Source organism: Corythoichthys intestinalis, chromosome 3 (assembly GCF_030265065.1).
Source record: "Corythoichthys intestinalis isolate RoL2023-P3 chromosome 3, ASM3026506v1, whole genome shotgun sequence".
NCBI classification, from domain to species: Eukaryota; Metazoa; Chordata; class Actinopteri; order Syngnathiformes; family Syngnathidae; genus Corythoichthys; species Corythoichthys intestinalis.
Genome location: NC_080397.1, coordinates 7,941,779 through 7,953,252, shown reverse-complemented (window position 1 = coordinate 7,953,252; position 11,474 = coordinate 7,941,779). Strand labels below are relative to the sequence as shown.

Genomic DNA, 11,474 nt, shown 5'->3' with positions numbered 1-11,474 from the left:
GATATCATTAAAACGTTTTTTGAGTTCATCGCCATCTGCCTCCTGCCTTGCATTTTTGTTTCCTGCATTTGGGTCCACACACACCTGCCTGCCCAGCATTTCCTGACATTCTCGTCTCCCAAGCCACATTTTTAGCTTGTCACATCATCATCATGATTTTGTTGACGAAATATTTTCATTTTTGTAATTGTTGACGAAAAAAACACTGGTTTTGAAATTAATATAACGGGCAGGAGGAGCATGCTGTGACGTCGTTACTCTCGCGAGACTCCGTAGACGCATGACGCAATCAACTGGCTAGGCTAGCAAGTAACTTTGCTCAAGAAGATTTGAACTAATTTTTCCCTCAAAATTTTCATGATCGTGATTTACCTTTTTTCTCTGACTCCGCCACACATCAAGGAAACGCCATGGCAACCTCTAGTAAACGCAGTGATCTCCCGGCGAAGCGTAAGAAGGCAGATTCTATTGATTCGGCTACATCGACCGACGATCTGTTGTTAGCAAGCCCACCCGAATACACAAAGTCACTTAGCGAGGGAATTGGATCAATCGATAAGAAAATATCGATAGCATTAGAAATCCTTCAAGGCGAGATTAAAGAGTTAAAAGAAAGCCTCGTGTTTACACAACAGGAGGTAGTATATCTCAAGTCACAAAACGATATCCTTAAAGGTGCCTTCGAGTCGACGGCAGGACTATTAGAATCCATGAAAAAAGAGAACAAGATAATGAAAGAATCTATTTTGGACCTTCAATCAAGGAGCATGAGGGACAATTTAATTTTCTCTGGCATCGAAGAAAACACAGACAAACCAGAAGCCCTCGTTAAGTCATTTATGGCAACATCTCTCAAGCTGCCCAAGGAAATGGTGGACTCGATAAAGTTTACGAGGGTACACCGTCTTGGGAAGCCAAGAGGAAGCGGTCCGTGTCCAATAATCGCTAAGTTCGAGCTCTACCAGCAGAAAGTACTGGTGAAATCCAAAGGAAGAGAATTACAAGGAACAAGATTCGGTATGAATGATCATTTCCCGCGCGAGATCAATGAAAGACGGAAAATCCTCTATCCAATTCTGAAGCGTTCCAGAGCAGAGGGCAAACGTGCGGTTATCACAGTCGACAAACTTTACATTGATGGTCAACTATATCGAAACCAAGTGCTTACCCCATGGCTATTCTGACCGATAAGTAATGCCTAAATATTTCTATTATGCATACAATGCTGAATGTAGCTGTCTTGATTTATAGATTAGGGATGCTTAATACTTAGTTTGCTATTCCTAAACACTTCCAGTACGCATATAATGCTGAATTAAATTGTTTTGGTTTGAGTAAGGCACATATGTAGATTACGGCTGTATGATAATTATTTCGTCTGTACCTTCGAAACACTTCCAGTTCGTATATAATGCTGAAAGTTGAAAGTTGTTTTTTTTTTTGTTTGAGCAAGGCACATGTATAGATTAGGATTGCACGATAATCACTTTGTCTGTACTTCCTAAACACTTCCAATATGTACATAAGGCCGTGTTAAGTCGATTTGATTTCAACAATGCACACGTACAGATCAGGGTTGCATGATAATCACTTAGTCTATAAGAGTCACGCATGTCTCACACTACACATTTCTGTACTGGCGCTCATATCTTTTCTTCTTTTTCTGGGTTATTTGTTTCACCTTTTCCACACCGCTGTTTTCAAACACACACTAAGTACACGCTTTAAAATTGTAATATTTAGTGTTGATGCTACCCATGTATGTAATCTTTCTAACAACGTCTTAATGTCATGTGAATTATGCCAAGCGGTTTACAAAAAATTGCATTCAGTTCTATTAGAATTTGGTTTATTACATACTCGTATGGCTTCTAATGAATGTGAATGGTTGATGACATTCAGGACCAAATATTATATCACACATCCTGAGATCATTACTTCCTCAGGATACCTATGAATACCCGCTTATGACATATATAAATTTTGTTTCATTTAATGTGAATGGCTTCCGATCGCAGGCAAAGAGAACTAAAATTATGGAATACATCACCAAATTAAAGGCAGACCTCTTCTTTATCCAAGAATCACATCTAGCCAAACTTTATTTTAACTTGATGTATTCAGCCAGCTATAACAGCAGACAAAGAGGAGTATCAATATTAATACATAAAAGAATCTCATTCACATTAAATAATGCAACTGCAGACCCGGAAGGTAGATTCATAATAGTACAAGCTACCATAAGTAATAAACTGTTCACATTAGTGAACATATATGCCCCAAACAACGAGGATACACAGTTCTTCCACAATATCTTTGGTAAATTGAGTGACATGTCAGTGAACTCCACAGTTATTATAGGAGGGGACTTTAACACAACACTCGATCCAAGTATAGATAGCTCCAATTCTAAACTCACTAAACAGTCACAAACTGCAAGAACCATTAGGAAATATATGGACAATTTCGGCTTAAGTGACGTTTGGAGAGCAAAACATTTAACAAAAAGGGAATATACCTTTCAATCCCTAGCCCATGGTTCGTGTTCAAGAATCGATTTTTTTCTAGCGAATAATTCCGTTATTAATAATATTTCGCCAAGAATACATCCAATAATCATCAGTGATCATGCACCAATTTCTTTAGCCCTTAAAATTGACTCCCGCACGATACCCCACGCAACCTGGCGCTGTAATGATTCCTTATTAGATGACGCAGCATTTGATACATTCGTTAAGAAAGAATGGAAAGACTTTATGGAACTTAACGATTCCCCAAACATCTCACCATCATTGCTTTGGGAAACAGGAAAATGTGTAATTCGAGGCAAGATTATCTCATATTCATCATATAAAAAAAAAACAAGAACAGAAGTTGGAAAACGAATTAGAAATAAAAATCAAACAACTGACGGAGGAATTCGCCAAGAATCCCACAGACAATACCACAAAAGAACTTTTCAGCGCCAAAGAACAGCTCAATAGTATTCTGTCTAAAAAAACTCAGTTTCTGTTACAACAACTACGATATACCAACTATGAGCATAATAACAAATCTGGGAAATATTTGGCAAACCAACTCAAACGTAACAAAGAAAAAACATTAATTACAACAATACAAGATTCAGCAGGCATAATAACACAATCACCAGAAAAAAATAACGATACTTTCTATAGCTACTACAAAAACTTATACTCGGTGACAAACGATCATAACGAAGAAGACACTGACTTATTCGTCAGTAATCTTGACATCCCCCAAATAACCTTAGAAAGCCAACAATTGCTAGATACCCCACTTACCCTCGCTGAATTATGGAATGCTGTAAAGGACATGCCAACAGGTCGCGCACCGGGGCCCGACAGGTTCTCGACATCATATCTTAAACACTTTTGGAATATGCTGGCACCACTTTTCTATAGAATGGTTCAAGAAATCAGTGCCAAGGGTCAAATTAGAGACAATATGAACACTGCAGTAATCAAACTACTGTCAAAAGCGGGGAAAGACCTAACCCAACCAGCAAACTATAGACCAATATCCTTAATGAATACAGATATTAAAATTATTGCAAAGGCTTTAGCTACTAGATTAGAAAAAACTCTTCCCACTATAATTCATAAAGACCAGACCGGCTTTATTAAAGGACGTAATTCTACAAACAATATAAGACGTTTGTTAAATCTTATTAATATTGCACAGAATTATAAACGGAAAGCAACTATCCTCTCTTTGGATGCAGAAAAAGCATTTGACAAAGTCAACTGGATTTTTCTCTTCAAAATTTTGGAAAAATTTGGCTTTGGTGAGCCATTTATCCGTTGGATAAAAATGTTCTACAATGCCCCAAAAGCCACTGTCAACACAAACAGGGTCATTTCACAAAGTTTCTGTCTTCAAAGGGGAACTCGACAAGGCTGTCCACTCTCACCCCTATTATTCGCTCTATTTATCGAACCATTAGCAATTGCAATACGACAAAATGCTAATATCAAAGGGATCTGCTCGCAAACATCAGAACACAAAATTAACTTATACGCAGACAATATACTATTATATCTAGAAAAACCAGAATCCTCCCTAAATGAGACTTTTGAACTAATAAAAACATTTTCGCAAATATCAGATTATGCTATAAATTGGTCAAAATCCATTATAATGCCCTTATCAACAAACTCATGGAATCCTGCAGATCAAAATCTAAATCACAATATTCCAATAGGGAATATAAAGTATCTTGGAATCAACATTTCACCAAAACTTACAGAATTAACTAAACTAAATCATACACCCCTCTTAGCAAAAATATGTGAAGATTTGACACACTGGAATAATCTACCCATCTCACTTTTGGGCCGGATAGCAACAGTCAAAATGAAAGTATTACCACAAATAAACTATTTGTTCTCAATGATCCCCTTTAAACCCACTCAAAAATGGTTTCAAGACCTAGACTCAGCCGTCACAAAATTCTACTTTAAGAACAACAAAAACAGAATTAGCTTTGCTAAATTGCAAAGAAATAAACCGGAGGGGGGTCTAGAGGCCCCTAATTTCCAACACTATTATATAGCAAATCAAATACGATATCTTATTCGGTGGTTATATCTTAACACTGAACAACAGTCATGGCTAGAATTAGAGCAAATAGACTGCAACCAAATACAATTGGCAAACCTGCCCTTTATTAGTTCTAGTATTAAGCACCATAGCTGCTTCAAAAACCCAATGATAGCATGTACCTTGAAAGCCTGGTGGAGAGGTATGGAAATTACGCAATCACAACAAGCCCCGCGTAAATTTTCACCAATCTGGCACAACCCAGACTTTGGAGTTAATAAAATTCCTATTTATTTCAGCACATGGAATGATACGGGAATAAACCAGTTACAGCACTTGTTTAAAGATAATACATTCATGTCATATGAAAAAATACTACAAAATTTCCAGATCAAAGGGGTCAATTTCCTTCAATACAATAAAATCAGGGCAGCCATCAGAAGCAAATTCCCATCACTAACGGGTACGTTAGACCCACCACCTTTTGTAAATAAAATAATAAGTATCCACCCTGAACAAAAAAAAATACTTTCAAAAGTCTATAAAGCCCTCTCATGTAACAACTCAACTTGCCTACCAATCAAAAAATGGAATAACGAACTTTCGGTAACATTAGATAATAACTATTGGTCCAACATCTGTAAAAATACATTTATAATGACAAAGAATAAGAACCTTCAGCTTATACAATTCAAAATACTGCACAGATGGCATATTACTCAATCTAAAATGTACAAAATGGGGTGCTCCCAATCAGATAAATGCACAAGCTGCAACGAAGATTCTTCAGACGCATACTTTCATGCTCTTTGGCAATGTAAATCAGTGCGAGAGTTTTGGTCACAGGTAATGAAGAAACTCTCTTTCCTATTGAACTGCAGGATTCCATTGTCTCCAACTCTTTGTCTGCTTGGCGATCTGAATACAGTGAGTATCTCTAACCATCAAACCCGTCCACTACTAGCAAGTTTAACGATAGCCAAAAAAACCATATTGTTGAATTGGAAAAACAAACAAAACATTAGCATTAACCAATGGCTAAATCTAATCATTGAATATATAACATTAGAGAAAATATCTGCCAAACAGACAAATAAAATGGACAAATACGAACAACAGTGGGGAACGGTCGCAAGAATGATGAACATAGAATAAGGATTCTCTCTCGCCTGCGAAGGAATGTCAAAAAAATAATAACATGTAAACATAAATTGATGTATGCAGGGTGTCCAGGGAAGTTGTATGCATCCTTTTGCAGCTGGAAACTGGATATGTTTAAATCCGAACTGTTTTATACACTCCCAGCAGCATATAATAAATATTTTTTCTTCCTTCACAGTTTAGTCATTCAATGGGTTTAATGTACAAAGAAACCCACAGACAATTTGGTTTCCAGCTGCTGGGAAACGTATGCAACTCTTTTGGAACACCCTATATATTACTTATCAGACCTGGAACAATTAAGGAACTATGCTTAAATAATACACTTCACTGGTCCTTGGCACATATCTAATGGTGTTTGATAAACCTCTTCTTCTGTCAGCTTTACAGGTGGAGTTTGTTGGTGTCCTGCCCTGGGCCGTCCCGTCGCCGGTCTTGGCCCCCAGGGTTTTTGGCCGGGGCTTGTCTGGTTGCGTCTGACTGTGCGGGGGTCCCGCCGGGCGCGCGCTGGTGTCGTGGGCGGGTGGGGGTGCCGGTCTGGGGCCGCGGCCCTTCCCCGGCCGGCCGGGGTGGGGTGGAGTTGGGGTGGAGGCCGGGGGTGTATGCGGCGGCCATGGTTTCCTCCCGGGTCCGCCCGGCCGGAGCCGCGTCTCCCTGTACCGGGTGCCGGGGAGGTGCCCTCTTGTGTCAGACCGTGCGGCCCTCCTGGCCCGGGGTTGGGTCGTGAGGGGTGCACTTCCGTCCCCTTGGTCTGTCCCCGTCCCCGTCCACCTCTCTGGGCCGCCGCGGCTGCCACTGCCCCCCTGCCGGCGGGGCCGTCGACGGGGCCTCTTGGGGCCCGCGGGGCCTTGGGTGGGGATTGTTGTCCCTTGCCGGTGGGGTGGACGTCCCCTGGTCGCCGGCGCTCGGCGTGGCGCCTGCTCGGGGTGCGGGGTGGGTGCTCGGTGGGTGGGTGGGGGGGCGGTCGCGGAGGCGCCGTGGGTGGTCTGGGGCGGGGATTGATCGGGGCCCTGACGCTTCTCCCGCCCTGCGGCCGGTGGTTCTGGTGGACGGGGCCACGCCCGCGGGAGCCTGCCTCTTAACTCACGCACTTTTCACTCCGGCACTGTAAATATCTTTCACTCTGGCACTTACATGCTCATACATTTCTCCGGGGAGAGTTGGGACGGTGCTTTACAGTCCCGGCCCGGCTCCCCCCTGTTTTTAATGCACCACACACCAAGGTTGTGGGATGGTTGGGACCTGTTGGGGGGGAGGTACCTCACGGTTGCCCCCTCACGACAGGCCCCGCCATCCCTGCACCTTTTTTAAATGCACCACACACATCATACTCCACAGGAGAGCTCCGGCAAAGGGCGGTGGGACGGGCGGCTGGGCAGGAATCCATGCTGCGGTCCCACTGCCCCAAGCCAAGCTCTCCTATTTTAATGCATACATTGCACTACCCTCCCCTCACAATCCCATCACGGTGCTGGGTGATGGCTGCCAGCCGGGAACCTGGCAGCCACAGTAATAGGGTGGTAGGTGGGTCCCACACTTTTTCCTCATGGCGTGGCTCCTGGGGTGTGGCCTCCCTTCTGCCTGGGCTGTAGGCCGCGGGAGTGGGGTGGGGGGGTCGGGGCTCCGATCTTGCATCGCCCCGTGGCAGTTCCTCGGCGTTCTCCCGCCTCCGCCTTCCCCTCTGTCCATCCACCCTGCGCTCTGTCGCGGGTCGCTGACTGGGCGCCGGTGTATCAGCAGGGTGTTGCCTGCACCGGTGGGGGGCCCTGCCCTGCCTTGGGCTTAGTGGGCTGCTGGGGTTCCCATGGCGTGCCGTGCCGGTTGGGGGGCTGCGGCTGTGGCTCGTGGCCCGGGTGGGCGGGCAGGGGTGGGGATAGATGTGGGGTTGGTGGTGCGTCCCCTCCTGCCATCCCTGAAGGCCAGTTGATGGGTGCGCGGGTGGCCCGGGGGACCACCCTGGATCCTGGGGGGGGGGCGATGGCTCCCTTGCTGGGCTGCGGGAGGAGGGATGGGCTGCGCTGGACCCCCCGACCCCCCGACCCCCTGCCGGCCCTCCCTCCCCGGGCTGGCTGGGTGGGGGCCGTGGCCTTGGGTTGGCTCCCACGCAGCCTCTCCGCCCGTCTGCGTGGCTGTCGCGCGTCCGGTGGGGCTCGCGTGCCGCGGGATGCGGTAGTGCATGCTCGGGTTGGGGGTCTTGGTGCCGGGATTGGCGATGGGGCGGCGTAGGGTTGGTCGCCAACGGGCTTACATTCATAAGAGATTCACATGATTACTGGGTTCTAGATCACAGAACTGATTTGTGTACACTACCTCTTTCAATCACTTAGCTTATAGACACCCCTGACCCCCTCTTTCACTGGCCAATAGGCCCCCACATGGTGTAAACCGGAAATACATCTCGCTGACGATGGCACCAGCATATTAATAATTAGTCTAGATGTTCTATGTATTTCTTGTTGTTGTTTGTGTATGTGTTTCTTTTCTTTCTTCTCTTGTGTTGCTTTTCTTCTGTCCCCCCATAATCCCTTCCTGTTCGCTGCTTTGTCATAATAAAAAGGTATTTTGAATGATCACAATGGGAGTATATCAGATTCTCAATGTGAAACATTAAAACTGTTCAGACAACCCGGGCACTTAGACTTCCATTCTCTGTGTCAAACAGCTGAACAGGACAGGTTTTTTAAAAAAAAAAAAAAAAAAAAAAAAAAAAAAGAAATTAATATAACATTACTAAGACTAATAAGTACTTTCGTCCAAAAGGCTTATACAAAAATTAAAAGGGCTGCCAAAGACAACACTGGTCATCAGGCTATCGTAGTACTCGATGCTTCGTACTTTGAGTATTTTTGCACTGTATCCTTTGAATGAACACTATTGTGGGAGGGCCAGAGGTTACACTTCTGTTCATTTAATACTTTCTACACTTATGTCAAATATTTTTTCAAACTCTGTCATAAAAGCTGCTCATGTTTTTCAGTTGTTCACTGTGTTCGTGAGAAGATGTCAGCCCACCTTTCATCGACTCCCTTGAGTAATCACAGGCTATGGCTCTTTGCAGTTTGGACCCACGATGGCATGCTGTAAATGCTGTTACCGATCTATAGGGACCGCATTATGAAGCTGTCTCTGCTCATCATCAACCTTTTCACAACTGGCATAAAACATTCATAGAGTCACAGCATGAGTCAGGAGGGCCAGAGGCTGCCTTTCTTTGGACAATGTCTCAGAAAGAAACTAAGTGAAGGCATTGGTGGGTAATTTTAACCATTTCAGTTATAATGTGTCACTTATAAACATGACGAAATTGTTCCAACATTGATTTGTCAATTATGAATGTCGGTATTGGTTCAACATTGACTCTGTAATGGAAAGTGATTTCATGTTGAGAGTATGACATTGACACTAATGTAATAACAATGTGACAGATAGTAAATGGGGGTACAAAATGAGTCTAATGAAGGTGCTGAAGCCAAGCTTAGAAAAAATCATAATGAGAGGAGCTACTTGCATTGAAATGATATCCCAGTGACTTATGTGCACATGCAGATTCAAAATTATTTAATATCTCTCGAACATGTCAACAACTTCCTGGATCTCTTATGAATTCTTTATTGGCGTGGCAGAGGTGATATAAAGTAAATATTCAATCATCAATCCACCTTTTTCTGTACTGAGGAGAGAAAGATTTTTGTAATTATTGCACTGAATACTATCCACGATTTCCATTACAGCATATGACAAAATGAATAACTTATCTTATTATACATTCACTGAATTATACATAGAGTCCCTGGACAAGTGCTTCTTTCCTGTGTCCTCCATACTACTATGCTATTTTGTCAATTCCTCTTTCCTCTTGGGAAAAGTGTGAGCAAACTGTGAACAGTCGACTGCAGAAATGGAAGATCTTACACATGGAACGATCCTCAGGGGAGAACGAAAACTACCGTGATTGTGTCAAATGGAGATGAAACACAGACAGGTGGAGAATGATCTAAGAAGCTGTCCTATAAAAAAAGGCGAGTACATGTTCATGATTCTGAGCAGGCAGTTTGAAAACATGATCAATGTTAAATCAATGCCAAAAGTGGCAGTTGATCATCACAATCATTATGATGCCTCAGAAGGGGAGGATGCGCCTGTTATGAGGGCAAAAAGGCATCATCTGTTATCATCATTGGTTAATCCTACTGCTAAATTCCAAAACACAATTATGTCTTGGTGAGTGTGAAAATTGGATCCAAATTGACAATAGCAATTTTGAATTCATGCGTATTTTCGTACTGCATATGGCTTATGGTAGTTTTTATTTTTGTAGCCTTTCCAATACAGTCTTCCCTTCTACCTGAAAATTCATGGGTGTCAATTACTAATGATTTCTCACCACAAGGTATCAAAATTTAGTGTTTTAAGCTCGTCAACAAGTGAGCCGAAATAAACTCAAACAGAAGTGCTACACATGTAGACAGAAAATTTCATATCACAATAATTAAAGGTATATTTTCTTTATTCCCTGCAAAGAACCACATACATATTACAGTATCTTACTCGTGAGTTTGACGATGTCAGGACGGATTGATATCTAAATTATATTGCCTGTTCTGGCCAAGATTTACCAGATTTTGCAGTACTTAGTCCTCAAAATTAAAGCAGAGCAAGGCAGTATTCAATTTTTTAGGACACTGGGGTAATGCGAGACATAGGGTAATGTGAGACAACCACTGTATCTAAGTGAGGTAGCACATTTGTGATTATGCAACCATCATGTTTTCAAGCCCCTACCAATTAATTCACCTTGTCCATGAAGAAGAGATCCTCCTCCTACTGTGGTAAACATGTTTTTTTCACAAAAATATTTTTTTTGCATGTTTTTGCATTTTTGCAAAAGTAGATTTTCTTTTTGTCAATGTAATCAGTTGTTGTACCAAAGCAAAGTTGATTTACTTTAAAAATATTTCATCACACATGTTGATGAACTAACAGCATATAAAACCATATGAAAAATTGTGTCGATGGGGTAAATTGAGGAAAATGAAGTCCAGTAAAGTAAAGTAAAGTAGATTTTCTTTTTGTCAATGTAATCAGTTGTTGTACCAAAGCAAAGTTGATTTACTTTAAAAATATTTCATCACACATTTTGATGAACTAACAGCATATAAAACCATATGAAAAATTGTGTCGATGGGGTAAATTGAGGCAAATGAAGTCCAGTAAAGTGAGATGTTTCTGGATCTAAATCTACCGAATTTTCTCTGATTAAGCATTTGAACCATACATGGTGTCAGACAGGCCAAACCCTAAGCTGCAGCCTGCCACTGCAGAAGATCTGGATGGCCCGCCCATGCAGATGATCCACCTGCAGATGAACTACTTGCTTCAGACAATTCAATGACTGTTACTAACCCATCCACTGCACAAGGTCCACTGGGTTAAGCCTGGTCAGTTGACGCAGATGTGCCACAACATGGTTCCAGTCAGAAATGTTTCAATTACATGACACTACCGTATTTTTTGGAAACTGAGTTTTGATTGGACATTTGGAGCATGAAATCTGACATCTTTTACATTGTGGCAATATAGACTATGTTTTTTACTAATTTAAATTAAAATAACTAGACACCGCAAATAATTTGCCATCAAATCCTGGAGGACCTAATTAGCCGTAATTTGGATGTTGGAGACTCTTCAGAGGATGACTTTAGATGACATTTGCTGCTCTTCAGTGCTTGTTCTTCAACTTATATTGGGCTTTA

General features: G+C 42.3%; 1 protein-coding gene across 1 annotated transcript; it reads left to right on the top strand.

Annotated features, from left to right (window-relative positions):
- Positions 1-300: 300 nt before the first annotated feature.
- Positions 301-9,175, top strand: LOC130913584 (uncharacterized). Its single transcript, XM_057832290.1, has 2 exons — positions 301-1,017; positions 8,699-9,175. The coding sequence occupies exons 1-2, from the start codon at positions 411-413 to the stop codon at positions 8,803-8,805; spliced, it is 714 nt and encodes a 237-aa protein (XP_057688273.1). The 5' UTR covers positions 301-410; the 3' UTR covers positions 8,806-9,175.
- Positions 9,176-11,474: the final 2,299 nt, after the last annotated feature.

Coding starts and splice junctions, on each gene's coding strand:
- LOC130913584 (XM_057832290.1), top strand. CDS start 411: ATGGCAACCTCTAGTAAACGCAGTGATCTCCCGGCGAAGCGTAAGAAG. Junction 1,018..8,698: donor ATTACAAGGAACAAGATTCG/GTATGAATGATC, acceptor CATGTTTTTCAG/TTGTTCACTGTGTTCGTGAG.